At 36.4% G+C, this 14,144-nt stretch overlaps 4 protein-coding genes and 2 non-coding genes across 7 annotated transcripts; 3 read left to right on the top strand and 3 right to left on the bottom strand.

Moving 5' to 3' along the window:
- Positions 1-2,109: 2,109 nt before the first annotated feature.
- LOC106339311 lies at positions 2,110-5,657 on the top strand. Its single transcript, XM_013778102.1, has 3 exons — positions 2,110-2,752; positions 3,534-3,701; positions 3,801-5,657. The coding sequence occupies exons 1-3, from the start codon at positions 2,216-2,218 to the stop codon at positions 5,499-5,501; spliced, it is 2,406 nt and encodes an 801-aa protein (XP_013633556.1). The 5' UTR covers positions 2,110-2,215; the 3' UTR covers positions 5,502-5,657.
- A 141-nt stretch (positions 5,658-5,798) lies between these two features.
- TRNAH-GUG lies at positions 5,799-5,870 on the bottom strand. Its single transcript has one exon. It is a non-coding gene; the product is annotated as a tRNA-His (tRNA).
- A 1,854-nt stretch (positions 5,871-7,724) lies between these two features.
- On the top strand, positions 7,725-10,024 carry LOC106339333 (UDP-glucuronic acid decarboxylase 6). Of its 2 annotated transcripts, XM_013778124.1 has the most exons (11): positions 7,725-7,743; positions 7,884-7,946; positions 8,059-8,141; positions 8,331-8,505; positions 8,580-8,671; positions 8,743-8,896; positions 8,970-9,047; positions 9,133-9,226; positions 9,331-9,397; positions 9,479-9,583; positions 9,656-10,024. In XM_013778124.1, the coding sequence occupies exons 3-11, from the start codon at positions 8,061-8,063 to the stop codon at positions 9,836-9,838; spliced, it is 1,029 nt and encodes a 342-aa protein (XP_013633578.1). In that variant the 5' UTR covers positions 7,725-7,743; positions 7,884-7,946; positions 8,059-8,060; the 3' UTR covers positions 9,839-10,024. The 2 variants fall into 2 exon arrangements, with proteins under 2 accessions (XP_013633578.1, XP_013633577.1); XM_013778123.1 differs by lacking the exon at positions 7,725-7,743 and having other exon boundaries at positions 7,783-7,946.
- Positions 10,025-10,993: 969 nt separating this feature from the next.
- On the top strand, positions 10,994-11,537 carry LOC106339656 (histone H4). The gene has a single exon (XM_013778503.1). It carries the CDS (start codon positions 11,064-11,066, stop codon positions 11,373-11,375), a length of 312 nt encoding a protein of 103 aa, XP_013633957.1. The 5' UTR covers positions 10,994-11,063; the 3' UTR covers positions 11,376-11,537.
- A 703-nt stretch (positions 11,538-12,240) lies between these two features.
- TRNAC-GCA lies at positions 12,241-12,312 on the bottom strand. Its single transcript has one exon. It is a non-coding gene; the product is annotated as a tRNA-Cys (tRNA).
- Positions 12,313-12,405: 93 nt separating this feature from the next.
- LOC106341233 lies at positions 12,406-12,964 on the bottom strand. Its single transcript, XM_013780040.1, has one exon. The coding sequence runs from the start codon at positions 12,860-12,862 to the stop codon at positions 12,524-12,526; it is 339 nt and encodes a 112-aa protein (XP_013635494.1). The 5' UTR covers positions 12,863-12,964; the 3' UTR covers positions 12,406-12,523.
- Between the last annotated feature and the right edge of the window lie 1,180 nt (positions 12,965-14,144).

The raw sequence follows: 14,144 nt of genomic DNA, 5'->3' as shown, positions 1-14,144 counted from the left end.
AATACTAATATGCACTCTTACACAACCGATAAAACCTGTAAACAAAAAAAATCTAAATTAATAATACTTACCTAACACACATATATCGTGGCTTTTGGAAAATCACATACTTTGTAGAACGTGAGTGGCTTCTTCCCCATTTTTGTTCCACTGTGTAATCACCAAAACCATTTCTGGGTAGCTTTTCCTAGGACATGCTCATCTGCAATGGCTCGCTTGGCTACTGACGGGAAGCTTTACGCATCTGAAATCTATGGAGTCGCCGACAACGTAAACGGCGCCGCCGCGAGATTTGTCAACTCTTCCTTCAATCGCTCTAATCTCTTCGGTTTACTAGGCGGTTACATGTAATATTCCCACGGATATCGCCAGTTACACATATCTTTGTCGCTGTGAATGTCCTAGAATTGATCGGAGAAGATGAACAGTTTTTGTAACATTGTGTTCTATTTTATTATATACGTATGGAATAGAAATGTAAAACAATATGTATTATGAATGTTCTATTCATGTTATGTAATGTGAAATAGTCTGTTGCTATAATTATTTATCATGTATCGTTCCATTTGACGATTAATAAAAAAATATTATTTTGTTCACCAATATGTACTATACTATGTATTTTGTTCCTTTCTATTTGGGTTTAGGGTTTATACTTGAGTTTAGGGTTTAACGATTAAGATTTAGGATTTAGGATTTGGAAGGTAGGGTTGAGGTTTGAGTTTAGTGACCCTATCCTTATCATTCCATTTGACGATTAATAAAGAGTGTTCTATTTTGTTCACCAATATGTACTATACTATGTATTTTGTTCCATTCTATTTGAGTTTTAAGGTTTACATTTGGGTTTAGGGTTTAGTGATTAGGATTTAGGGTTTAGTATTTGAAAAATAGAAGTTGAGGTTTGGGTTTAGTGATAGTAGTTTAAGGTTTAGTTTTCAAAAGTTAGGTATGTGATTAGGATTTAGAAGTTGTGTTTTGGGTTAGAGTCCTATACTATTCAAAAGTTAGGCCTCGATTTAGTTTAATATTATACTATTTTCATATTTTGATAATTGGGTTTAGGGTTGATAATTAAGATTTATATTTGAGTTTAGTATTTTAAAGTTTGGTTTGAGTTTAGTATTTAAAAGCTGTGTATTGGGTTAATACGGAATGTATTCTTTATTGAAAAGTCTTATATTTTGTCTATTTATTTTACTGTCATTCAGTCACCTAATTATAGTTTATATTTGGATTATGATTTTATGATTCAGTATTTAGAAGTTGGGATAGTGTTTAGTATTTAAGGATTATGGATGTATTTTTAGTCTTTCTATACTACTTTGTGTGATATGGAATATAACACTAAGTGCATACATACGTGGTCAATAAATATGTAACATGAATGTCTTTTTTTTTTCACTCTTGACCATATATTATTTGCTATATAATACTAGCCATTTTTTTTTGTCTACGTCATTTCACCTCTTTTTTTTCACTTACTACTTGTGCGAAAAATGATTAAAACCGGATCAAAAGAAAAATAAATGCTAGTTGCCTAATTATACCAAAATCAGTGACTTATACTTAATTATCTTCTCATATTTAGTTATTTTGCAAATTCACCTTTATTTTTTGTTTGCTTCCAGTCCCCATATATCTAGGACCGGCTCTGCCCTCGATCACATTAATATCAAAACTCCAATATTTTAAAACTCCAATCCTCATTAGATACGTAAACAAATAATTTTATATTTTTTTGTTGAAAGCGTGATTTAAGACCGCTTTGGGTGTCAAATACTATAATATCGTAATCCTTTTTGAGCCGTTAGATCGGTAGAGACTAAGAACATAGAACACATAAATAGGCACAAAATATGATTAATAAAATATAGCCACTATGCCGTATCGATTAAAAGATGAAATTTTGATTTTTCATTACATAACAATCCATTAACTGTTGCTCAAAAAAAAAACAATCCATTAATTTTCTCACGTGGAACCCACTTGGTGTACTTCCACGTCCCCTAAGAGAGCACTGACCCACTCATCAAATGAATACATCTTTATAAACCCCTTCATCGTCACACACTTCTCTCTCAATTTATTCCATATTCTTCTAATTTCTTTTTGTTACTCCTCAAATCATTAGATTCTCACAAACAACAACGAACTAGCTCCCAAGCCTAAGCTTTTCTTTCCTTATAATTGTTTGGCTTTCTCTCTATAAATAATGCAAATGACTGAGAGAGGCCGAGCCATGTGGCGCACGTGTCTAGCCTCAGCGTTCCGTACAGCTCTAGCTTGCACAATCGTTGGAGCGGCTACACTCTACGGACCTGAATGGATCCTCCGCTACGTGGCATTCCCGGCGTTTTCTTACGTCACGATCATTCTCATCATCACCGATGCTACGCTCGGCGACACGCTACGTGGCTGCTGGCTAGCTCTTTACGCCACATGTCAGAGCGTTGCCCCCGCTATCATTACACTAAAGCTTATTGGACCAGCTCGGCTCACGGCGGGAACTACTGCTCTAGCCGCCGCTCTAGCAGCGTTTGTTGTGGTGCTACCAAATGGTTCGACCCATTTGGTGGCTAAGCGGATCGCACTTGGCCAGATTGTTCTTATTTATGTTATTGGTTATATAAATGGAGCTGAGACTGATCCAGTCATGCACCCTCTTCGAGTTGCAGCTAGCACCGCGCTTGGTGTTATTGCTTGCGTTCTTGCACTTCTCGTTCCACTTCCTCGTTTAGCTACTAGCGAGGTACCATCTCTCTCAATACATACACGTATAAAATACTCGAACTTTTCTTATTTACGTATGTAAGTGCACATATTTATCTTTCTACGTAGTAGTAGAACCATGTCCTTGATTATTGTTTCAGACACCCATAGTATATTTGTGTTTACACGTGAAAAATATAGAAACAAAAGTAAATGAAGAACCAAGATTTACATGAAAGTTTCAATATCTTTGCATGGGAAGAAAATCTTAATTTACGGAATTAGCTTCAAAGTAGCTATATTTCGACCATTCACGATTGTAAAAAAAGTTACATAATTAATGTTCTCATATTAATTTTGTGAGATTTTAAATATGTTGTAGATATGTACGTCTCCGAATTAAATCGATGAAACAAACGAAGAAAGTAATCAACGAGCATAATAGTTAATAAGTGGACTTTGGTTATACAGTCACAAAACATGTTGACGTTAGTTTTTAAAGTGTGTTCCCAACTTTATTCCGTACCACATTATTGTTATTATATCCTTCTTATGTCATAAACCACCGCCTGAAATTTTGTCCTAATTCTTCCCAATATTGCGTACAAGCTGTGTCGCATCACAGAGAAATATGATTCCTTTTTTTATTAATTATCTAATATAATTCGTGGAATTATAACAAGCTTTTCTCACCGTTTAGTAATATTCTTTGTGGTATAGTACTAAATCCCAATTGGCAATGGTATATGATTCTCTGATGTCATTAAAAGAAATTATAAAAGAGAACAAAAATAATTAACTTTATTTACACATATGAGCAGGTGAAACAAAGCTGCAAAGGGATTGGTCAAAATGTAACAACGCGAGTGAAGTTGTACATGAAAGCTTTTTGTGCCGAGGATGCCATGACAGCAATGGCTTCTGTGTCACAGGCTCGAGAGCTGTCTCGTATTTCCTCCAAGCTTTATCAAACCATCAAACGCTACCAAGTAATTAATTAATTCTCATGTTCTTATTTTATCATAAATATTTTCGGTATAAAATGTAGGCAAAAAATATCTAATAATGAAATCTTTATATATATGTAGCCAAGCATGAAATGGGAGAGGCTTCCATTTAAGATATGGAGATGGCAAAACGTGAACGATAACAAAGGAGAGAAACTACAAAGCATGGAGATTGCTCTTAGAGGAATGGACATGGTACTAGCAAGCAAGTCTCCTATTCCTGCGAGATTGCTTGCGGGAGAAGTAAAAGACGATCTCAAGAACGTACAAGAACGTGTGATCCTCTCTATCAAACGAGTAAACAACATCCCCCAACCGTCAGTAACTCCAGAAACCGATCTACAAAAGCCCGATGAGTGCCTTCAAACACTTCAGGAAGTCCCGGAAACACCTCAAGATTTACCCTTCTACTTCTTCTTGTTCTGTCTCAGGCTCCTCGAAACCATCTCAACGGCTAAACCGGAGGAGACCAAAGTAAAACCGGAGGAGAACAACAAGGGCTCAGTCAAAACCAAGAGTAGGTCTTGGTTTAGTGATTGGGACAGCAAGAAGGTTATGCCGGCTACGAAGCTATCACTTTCGCTAGGTTTAGCGATTTTTCTAGGGTCATTGTATAGTAAACCAAACGGTTATTGGGCTGGTTTACCGGTAGCGATCAGCTTCGCGGCAGCAAGAGAGGCGACTTTTAAAGTGGCGAACGTGAAGGCACAAGGGACAGTGATAGGGACAGTGTATGGAGTGATGGGCTGTTTTGTGTTTCAGAGGTTCTTGACGGTTAGGTTCCTTTCTTTACTTCCGTGGTTTATCTTCTCTAGCTTCTTGAGCAAGAGCCGGATGTACGGACAAGCCGGAGGGATATCGGCGGCGATCGGAGCCGTTTTGATTCTAGGAAGGAAGAATTTCGGACAGCCAAGGGACTTTGCTATCGACAGAATCATCGAGACTTTTATAGGGTTAGCTTGTTCCATCATGGTGGAGCTGATCTTGCAGCCCACGCGAGCCGCTAACGTCGCGAAACTTGAGCTCTCTCGAAGCTTCCACGCTTTGTACGGATGTGCAAGCTTGTTTGGAGCTAAAGCAAGCAAAGGAGAGATAATGGAGAGCCAAAAGAAGCTGAGAAACCATCTAAACTTGCTCAAGAAGTTTACGGAAGAAGCACAAGCAGAGCCGAGCTTCTGGTTTACGCCTTTTAACGCTTCTTGCTACGAGAAGCTGTTCAAATCGTTGTCTAAATTGGCTGATCTATTGCAATTCAGCGGTTACGCGATAGGGTTTCTTGACGAGCAAGGAAGGTGGAAATCACCGCAGTGCAAGGAGATTCTTAGCGACATAGACAACGATCTCAAGAGTCTAACGCAAAGTATAAGTCTTCTAGCAAAATCTTTCGAGGAAATCACTCTTCTCAAATCACTAGACGCCCTTGAAAAGGCGCTCACCAAGAACGGCAACACTTCGTGGGACATTGAGCTGGGGAAGACACCAAACCCTAGTTTCTCATGTCCCGAGAGCGAGCCAGGGAAGATTCTAAATACGTATCTCCAGCACTGCAGAGGAGTCTCGGATGGTATATTCCGTGCTGATGATGAAGAAGGAGAAGAGGTTAAAGTGGACAAAAGTGAGGTTGTGTTGAGTTTGAGTGCATTAGGGTTTTGTGTGGAGAAAATGGGGAAAGAAACAAGAGAGATTGAGGAGATGGTGAAAGAGGTTGTGCAATCAGAGAATCCTTCAAGCCACGTAAACTTGCATGAGATCTTTTGCAAAATACGTTCTTTATACAAATAAATGTAAATCTATTGATAACACAAATGGCGTGTGCGACAAGGAAACGTTGGTGTTTTTATGTTCACCTTGTTTTTCTTTTCTTCTCTTTTCTTGCTAATAAGGTTGTGTGGGGTTAACCGGTTATACCAATAACGATACCAATTGTGTGAAGACTAATTTAAAGTGCATACAAAGGATCAAAAGAACCGACAAGGCAGGCTATTCGTGTATTAGTAAAACTTGGGCCAGTTTCAGTATCCGTCGGTCTTGTAAGGCATTCTTCACTATGATATTATTTAAAACTAAACAAAATTAAAGTGTGGCTGCTGGGATTCGAGCCCAGGTCTCCACGGCCACAACGTGGAATTCTTACCACTAAACTACAGCCACTTTTGGCTTTTGTTTTGCTTTAATCTTGAATAACTACTTACTCGTATTTAATATCCCTTTGGTGTCATTGACATAAGAGATGTCGTTTCTAGTCTATCTCACGGCCACAACGTGGAATTCTTACCACTAAACTACAGCCACTTTTGGCTTTTGTTTTGCTTTAATCTTGAATAACTACTTACTCGTTATCAACACCCAATTAGTTATCACTTATCACTCTGTATTGCTTTATTCCAAACCATGTTTACTTCGAATCGAAAGTTTTATGTTTTCTCACAATCTCATGTAAATCTCGATGCTTATATTTTTGTATAAGAAACTATCGATGCTTATAAAGTCGATATCTCAATTCCTTTGAGTTGAAACACTTCGATCAGACAACCATTCTTTGTTCTCAACTAATGCATTCTAATATTCTCGTTTATTAATTAGAAATTAATTGGTAGAGTGGAAGTTTTGATTTATTCTTTAGAATGTAAAGTTTGGAGGTAAAAAAAAAAAGGCAAAATCACATATTTCATTTATACGACTACTCTTCCACAAATAGATGGAGCATGTCAGTGTTTTCAAAAAAAAAGTGGAGCATGTCAGTCTTGAATGCTTTACATTAATTTTCAAATGTCCGTTTTACAATGGTTTTGTTAAAATATTTGCTACTTTTTCGTCAATGTGTTTGATATGTATGGGAAAGACAAAATTTGCAACAATATGAAGAACGAATTGACTATCATATAACAAATACTGAAATGCATATAATTTATAGGCAATGTCAAATGCGGCATAAAGAGCCTTCAGGAATTTTAATTCACATATGTTGATTGGCATAAATCAATACTCTTGTTTTCACCAAGAGCAAGACACTATATGTGTTTTATGGGTCACCATAATGTTGTAAAAAATCTCATGTTGTGATCCAAATCAGTTTTGCACATACTTCACCATTTAATTCATGTCAAGAAAGCCGCCTCTGCCCCATCATCTACCCATCATGTTAGTGAAATATGTATTGCACAGAGAGTAAACAATTGTTCTATTGTCAATAGTAGTTGACTACGATAATTGGGAAACAAAGTTTAAGATTACATAGGAATTAGTTGATCAATTATCTCTTTGGATCTTTTTTTTTTCCTCTTAAAAAAAATTACAAGCTTTTCATTCTTTTGGAGAACATAAGCTAAGAAAGAACAGAGATGTGCCTTCGAAAGTGTGCTTAGATAAAGACGCCTTTTAATCCAAATGGTTTCCCATCAATTGGTCCATGTGATTTCTTGTGCACATATTTGATCGACTATACTATTTTTAATGTTAAATCTATTTCATTAGATCAATGTAATGATGTTAATACATAATTAGGTAATTTTAAACGACCACAACCACTAATCCAAGAAATAACACATGTCTTGGAGGTTACTCTTGTTGTTGGCTGATTTAGCAGCTTCATGAATAGCATCTCCTCTTATAAGATTTAATCATGGTAAAATGTAAAGAGCTAGTAGTTAATTATCTTATCTCCTAATATGTCTCCTATGTATGTGAAGCTGTAATCCGATAACGTCATATGTTTGTTTCGTCTAGTTAAACCCCAGAAGAAGTTGTATGCAAGTATAAATTTGAAAATGATGCGAAAGGTAGATTCGTTTAGCACAATACATGCATGGTTCGATTCCTGTGGCGCATTTCTTACGTAAGATTCCGTCTATATTAACTCAAACTCTTTGAGTCTTTGTTTTCTTATTTTTATCAACACTTTGTTTTTTTATATAGAAAAAGAATTTTATTTTTATTTAAACTTGATTCGTAAGCTACGTTTGGTGAACCAAACTCATTTGATTATTCCTCTTACTTTCCGTCCTTCTAAAGCTTCAATTTTCTGGTAGGGAGTTTTCTTCTATTTTCCATGTTGTTTTTCTGGCGTAGTTAACAAATTTTGTGGGACTCATCTTCATGTTTCACATGATTTTATATTTTTTATTAAATCTGCTTATAAATATGGATTTTATATTGATCTTGTAGATCAAAAGAGTAATTGGATACTGTTATCGTTTCACCTAGCGGCCAACTGCTAATCATCATCAGGTCTGATTAATCCTCTAATCCTTGTGATTGTGGTGTATGTAAATTCTGTGTAAATGCATGTGCATGTTTTTTAAAATCTGTTTATCTTCTTTTTTTTCTTCCTATTTTGCAGAAATGGCGACGAAGTCTTCCAATGGAACGACGACGAAATCACCACCGATGCCTTCCCCTCTGCGTAATTCCAAGTTTTTGCAGGTTTATTTAATTACTCTCACATTCGCTTTAATATCTAAACATTTTTTTACAATTGAGTTTTTGTATGCTGTAAAGTTTTTAGTTTAACGTGTAGGTAGTTTTAAGGTCAAAGTCTTAAAAGTTGAAATTCATTTTGTATAGATCTCTCACCGAAATGGATTTGATATGTTGAATGTTTTTGAACTGCAGTCGAATATGAGGATCTTAGTGACAGGAGGAGCTGGATTTATTGGTTCACATCTGGTTGACAGATTGATGCAAAACGAAAAGAATGAAGTTATTGTTGCAGATAATTACTTCACAGGATCAAAAGACAATCTCAAGAAATGGATTGGTCATCCAAGATTTGAGCTCATTCGTCATGGTAACCTTTTTCTTAACCATCTTAATTACTCAAATAACAATGCATTAACCAATTCCTTATTAATGACTCTTCAGATGTGACCGAACCTCTAATGGTAGAGGTGGATCGAATCTACCATTTAGCATGTCCTGCATCTCCAATTTTCTACAAATACAATCCTGTTAAGGTTTGTTACATTTCGATTGTCAAAGCTTGATTGGTCTTTATGGTAATAAATGGTATTGTTTTTGATGGCAGACGATAAAAACAAATGTGATTGGCACACTTAACATGTTGGGACTAGCTAAACGAGTTGGAGCAAGAATCTTGCTTACTTCCACATCTGAAGTGTATGGTGATCCTCTTGTCCATCCTCAACCCGAGACCTATTGGGGAAATGTAAACCCGATCGGTAAGTAATTGTAAAGATTAATCGTAATAATCTTTAAGCTATTATTTAACTAAGATTAATGGACATGATGTAGGTGTTAGAAGCTGTTACGATGAAGGAAAACGTGTTGCGGAGACTCTGATGTTTGATTACCATAGGCAACATGGGATTGGTAATTTAATTCTGTCATCTTTTATATCTTTGAAAACTTTGATTAAAAATATGTTAAGCTAAATATTGTTACATGGCTTTTGTAGAAATACGCATAGCGAGGATATTCAACACATATGGTCCTCGTATGAACATTGATGATGGTCGTGTCGTGAGCAACTTCATTGCGCAGGCTCTCAGGTGAAAGTGAAATTAACATCAATCAATTTCTTGATTTTTTAATATTTTTTGTGAGAATACAATTTTTTTTTAGATTTAGCTTAAAATGTTATCGGTCATTGCAGGGGAGAAGCTCTGACTGTTCAGAAACCGGGAACACAAACCCGCAGTTTCTGTTATGTTTCAGACATGGTATGCATCTCCGTTCTATATAGCAACTCGTTCTCTTTAACTGGTAACAGTACAGAATGAAACTTAACTCTGGTTATGTAGGTGGATGGCCTAATGCGACTGATGGAAGGAGACCAAACCGGACCAATCAATATAGGCAACCCCGGCGAATTCACGATGGTTGAGCTAGCTGAGACAGTTAAAGAGGTTAGCATTGTCTTTGTTGTTAGTTTTATTTTTGAGTAGATGTGATTATATCGAAAGTTGAGATTGATGCAGCTTATAAAACCGGACGTGGAGATAAAAATGGTGGAGAACACACCAGATGATCCGCGACAGAGGAAACCGGACATAAGCAAAGCTAAAGAAATTCTTGGTTGGGAACCAAAGGTGAAGCTCCGCGAAGGACTTCCTCTTATGGAAGAAGATTTTCGTCTCAGGCTTGGTGTTTTCAAGAAGTGAAGTTTCAAGCAGTGAAAATGTGTTTTTGGTTTTCAATGAAAATGTGTGTTTAATCATTCTTTTTGCAATTTGAGTTTGTTGAGAATAAGTGTCCCAGCGAGGAACATTCTAAAAAATGATGTTTTACTACTTTGGGGTTTTATTATGAGGATGTGATCAATGAGATGCTTTGTGCTTATTTGACAATATGAGTCTGTGCACTGTAGTGATCTTCCGAAACTGAAAAATTGCGAACTCATTTTCCTTGTACTTTAACTTAAATGATCAAATATCAGAGTTCTTGAAATAATTCAAAAATGTTAAATCCGAAATTTTGTAAGAGTATTTCGGTGTAAAGAGCTCTACCAATAGATCAAGAACACACGTTTTTCAGAGTCCTCCGAGATCGATGAGATCTCAGGTATGTTTCTGCAAGAACAGCTCCAAAATAGAAAAAAAGAAGCTTATAGAGAGGAAAACGAATAAAATAAAAGATACACGAGAGCTTTAACCTCAACGACCTTGTAAGAGCATGATTATTGGAGAGTTCTTAAAGTGGGGTTCTTAGCAGAATATAAGAACCTGTCTCTTAATTTTTAACTAAAAAGCTAAGAACTGACTTTTAAATAAGAGTTTTAAGAGACGGTTCTTAACTTTTTTAATTAAAAGTTAAGAGACGGGTTCTTATATTCCGCTAAAACCCCACCCTAATAACCTCCCAATAATCATCCTCTAACACTTGAGAACTATAAGTAAGTTGTATTCGCATGCTCATATTTTTGGGTCAAACACTTAAAAAGGTTTCCAATCAAATGTCATCAACATATATCTTTGTTGAGGACTGTAAACACATTCCAAGGTTCGTCAACTATTATGTTCACAAGGTTGGGTGTGAACTTGGCGTTCAGGATAACAAAGCTACTTTTCATTCCACATGATAAATATATCTATAACCGGTCCAAACCAGAACACCCCCAACAAACGAAAAGCACAATCCTTTATTTACTTTGGAAGCAATTAACAACCGTCGATTCAATAGTAATCGACGATTCACACTCTTTCTTATACATTCACCCGGATCGCCATCCTAGCCGTACAATAAAAACACTAATCGAACGGCTGCGATTCACTTACTGAGATATTCGTCTTCCTATATAAAAACATCCCAATCTCCTTCGTCCAGTCAAATCATCATCTGAATCTAAAACTCAAACCATCTAAATCTCGAGAAAGTTTCCAGAAAATAATGTCGGGAAGAGGAAAGGGAGGAAAGGGATTGGGCAAAGGAGGGGCGAAGAGGCACAGGAAGGTTCTGAGAGACAACATCCAAGGAATCACCAAGCCTGCGATTAGGCGTCTCGCTCGTAGAGGAGGCGTGAAGAGAATCAGCGGGCTGATCTACGAGGAGACCAGAGGAGTTCTGAAGATCTTTCTCGAGAATGTGATCAGAGACGCCGTGACGTACACGGAGCACGCGAGGAGGAAGACGGTAACGGCGATGGACGTTGTTTATGCTTTGAAGAGGCAAGGGCGCACTCTCTATGGATTCGGTGGTTAAAACCGGTTTAGATTTCGGTTTTGTTTCTGGGTGCTACTTATTAAGTCTTGCTGTCAAGAAATCTAGTAGGTTTTAGGCTTTATCACTCCTTTGCTGGTTTTTTTCTTTGTTTGTGTAATTTCTCTTTTGGGGATTTATAAAAAATCAATTATTCAGTTCTCAGTTTTACCATTGCATTTTAATTTATTTCACCACAACCATTATCGAGTCTGCAACTGAGAGGCTTATTATTGGCTCTTATCTTCATCAAGATATAATGCTTAGGTTGACCAGAATAAAATATGGAATAAATTGGCTGGAGTTTTGATATGAAAATCATCAATGTATGATTTCAATTTATATATGTGGTCTCAAACTTTAGCATTTGGTTACATTCAGGGGAGGATTGCCTCAGACTTACCATCTCCCACCATCCCCATTACGAGTAGCTCAATTACTCCGTATCATCATTCTCGATTGAATTATATTTATTAAAAATTTGTTTCTTATAGCTAAATAATTGTATTTGGGAAATAAATTTATATATTGTCACTTTTGTGAAAATTGAACCGGGAAAGCTAAAAATTTCAGCTGTTTTGTTCGGCGCCAAAGCTCGGTTGACGATATTTTAATCGTATGCGAAGAAATCGTAGCTAAATAATTGTATTTGAAAAATAAATTTATGTCGTTTTTCAGTTTTGTGAAAATTGAACCGGGAAAGGCTAAAAAAATTCCGATGTTTTGTTTGGCGCCAAACATCGGTAAACAATTCTTTAATCGTATGCCACGTAATCAAACCCGGATAAAACGTGCAAACCGCAGTCAGATCAGAATAGATCATCAACGGTGAGTATAACTTATTTTATAATAAAAAGGGAAAAAAGAAAGGGCCCTACCGGATTCGAACCGGTGACCTATTGATCTGCAGTCAATTGCTCTACCACTGAGCTAAGGACCCTTGTTGTTCACTTCTGATACCAAAATACGTAAATAAGCCTACGAAATAACTGAAGAAGCTTAAAGAGTCGTACGTGTATCCATAACGCTTTAGATTCCAAAACATTAAAATTCATACATCATACACTGGATGTTAAGATATACTATATAGCTAGAAGACTCTGTGTGAAGTTTTATACATTGGATGATTCGAGAACTAAACAGACATGTATCTATACGTCGCTTTCGATCTCAAAACACGATCGGATTAGAGAAACTGATGCAACCACCATAACTCCAGCGAAAATGGTCGGCACGAAAAGGTCAAGAGTTGATCGCTTCACCATTTCAGACGGCACGCACACCATCTCTCCCGGTAAATCCATCGGAATCCTCACTAACCCATCTCTTCCTCTCCCGCAGAGATTTGAGGACGATGATAATGTAGACACAAACGCCATCTCCGGAGCCAAAGAAGCAAAACCCACCGTCAGCATTAGGAGCACTGTCCACGTTGCAGCTTGTACGAGGATCGGCCAAGGCGCAGCGATTTTCCTGAGAAACGGATCCATCGAAAACGCTTTAGCACATTAAATTTCGATTTGGTTTAAGGAGAAAGAAGAAGAGGAGCAGAACAAGGATGCGGTTTCTGCGTGTGATGAAGAAGAGTGGGAGGGAGGACGCTTGCACGTTTTAGCGAACTGCTCTTTTAAATTACGCTTTTGCCATCATGCTTAGCCAATTAATTAATATGATTAAGTTGTGGTCAGTATTTTATTAAAATTGTTGGGAAGGAGTTTTAATGGTTTATCACCTAATTAACCAACGACAGATATATGTCCACCGCAAAACTACTATATGTAGTTTCAATTTGAAGATAGGAGAATGAATGGTTAAGAATTGTTTTGACTCATGTAATTTTACAATGATGATGAGAGTAACAAGCCTGTTTTTTTAGTTGTTTTGTTATGTTTGTGGCTTTGACTATATCAAATATGAACGTGGCAGTAGTTTGTAGTTCTTCTAAACAAGCCAGTGCGGCACTAATTACTAATTCATATTGACACGCGAGGTTTGATTGTACTCACTTATGTACAAGCGGACCAATACAAACCTCCAACTCAAACTCTAGTCAGAACTCGATTGGTGTTAATATTAGTGTTAATTAGAATAAATGTTATAATTTGACGTAACTTGCAATAAAAATTATGTGATAAAAATTGTAGATTTATATGGTAAAATTCAAATCAGGCTTCGATTTGTCACATATGATATACGAGATTACGTATCTTCATATCAAAAACAAAAGAAGATGGAAAATTCGTATTGGGGTAAAGTAGGTCCGTTCAATATGGCAAAACCTAACCGTACCGAACCGTACCGAACCGAAATAGATAATATGGTTTGGATTTGGTATATACCATATAAACCGAATGGATATGATTTTTAAAAAACCGTAGGATTTGGATATGGTTCGGTATATAACCGATAAAACCGAATAAACCGAATAAAACCGATCAAAAAATAGAAACATGTAAATATGTATATATTTTATAACAACGTATGAAAATCATAAGTTAATTTTTTTGCTAATAACTATTACCATATTTTTTACAGTAATAAAATAGTCCTGATTTGTAAAACACTTGAACTATAATTAAATAACAATTCATCGCAAACATGCTTCTTATTTTCTTAGTCTTCTTTTGATCTTTTTGCTTTAATTTAGCATTGACTAAATTGAAATAAAGATTATAAATTTGATGATAACAATTAGTGAAAATTCTTCACAATTTTTTTATTATCTATAGACGAATAGAGTTTCGTGTTTAATAGAAGAAACATGACTTTGAT

Source organism: Brassica oleracea, chromosome C4, assembly GCF_000695525.1.
Source record: "Brassica oleracea var. oleracea cultivar TO1000 chromosome C4, BOL, whole genome shotgun sequence".
In the NCBI taxonomy this organism is placed as follows: domain Eukaryota; kingdom Viridiplantae; phylum Streptophyta; class Magnoliopsida; order Brassicales; family Brassicaceae; genus Brassica; species Brassica oleracea.
Note: the sequence above shows the minus strand (reverse complement) of the source record. Positions and strands in the feature narration are given on the sequence as shown.

Coding starts and splice junctions, on each gene's coding strand:
- LOC106339311 (XM_013778102.1), top strand. CDS start 2,216: ATGCAAATGACTGAGAGAGGCCGAGCCATGTGGCGCACGTGTCTAGCC. Junction 2,753..3,533: donor CTCGTTTAGCTACTAGCGAG/GTACCATCTCTC, acceptor ACATATGAGCAG/GTGAAACAAAGCTGCAAAGG. Junction 3,702..3,800: donor AAACCATCAAACGCTACCAA/GTAATTAATTAA, acceptor ATATATATGTAG/CCAAGCATGAAATGGGAGAG.
- LOC106339333 (XM_013778124.1), top strand. CDS start 8,061: ATGGCGACGAAGTCTTCCAATGGAACGACGACGAAATCACCACCGATG. Junction 8,142..8,330: donor GTAATTCCAAGTTTTTGCAG/GTTTATTTAATT, acceptor TTTGAACTGCAG/TCGAATATGAGGATCTTAGT. Junction 8,897..8,969: donor GGGAAATGTAAACCCGATCG/GTAAGTAATTGT, acceptor GACATGATGTAG/GTGTTAGAAGCTGTTACGAT.
- LOC106339656 (XM_013778503.1), top strand. CDS start 11,064: ATGTCGGGAAGAGGAAAGGGAGGAAAGGGATTGGGCAAAGGAGGGGCG.
- LOC106341233 (XM_013780040.1), bottom strand. CDS start 12,862: ATGGATCCGTTTCTCAGGAAAATCGCTGCGCCTTGGCCGATCCTCGTA.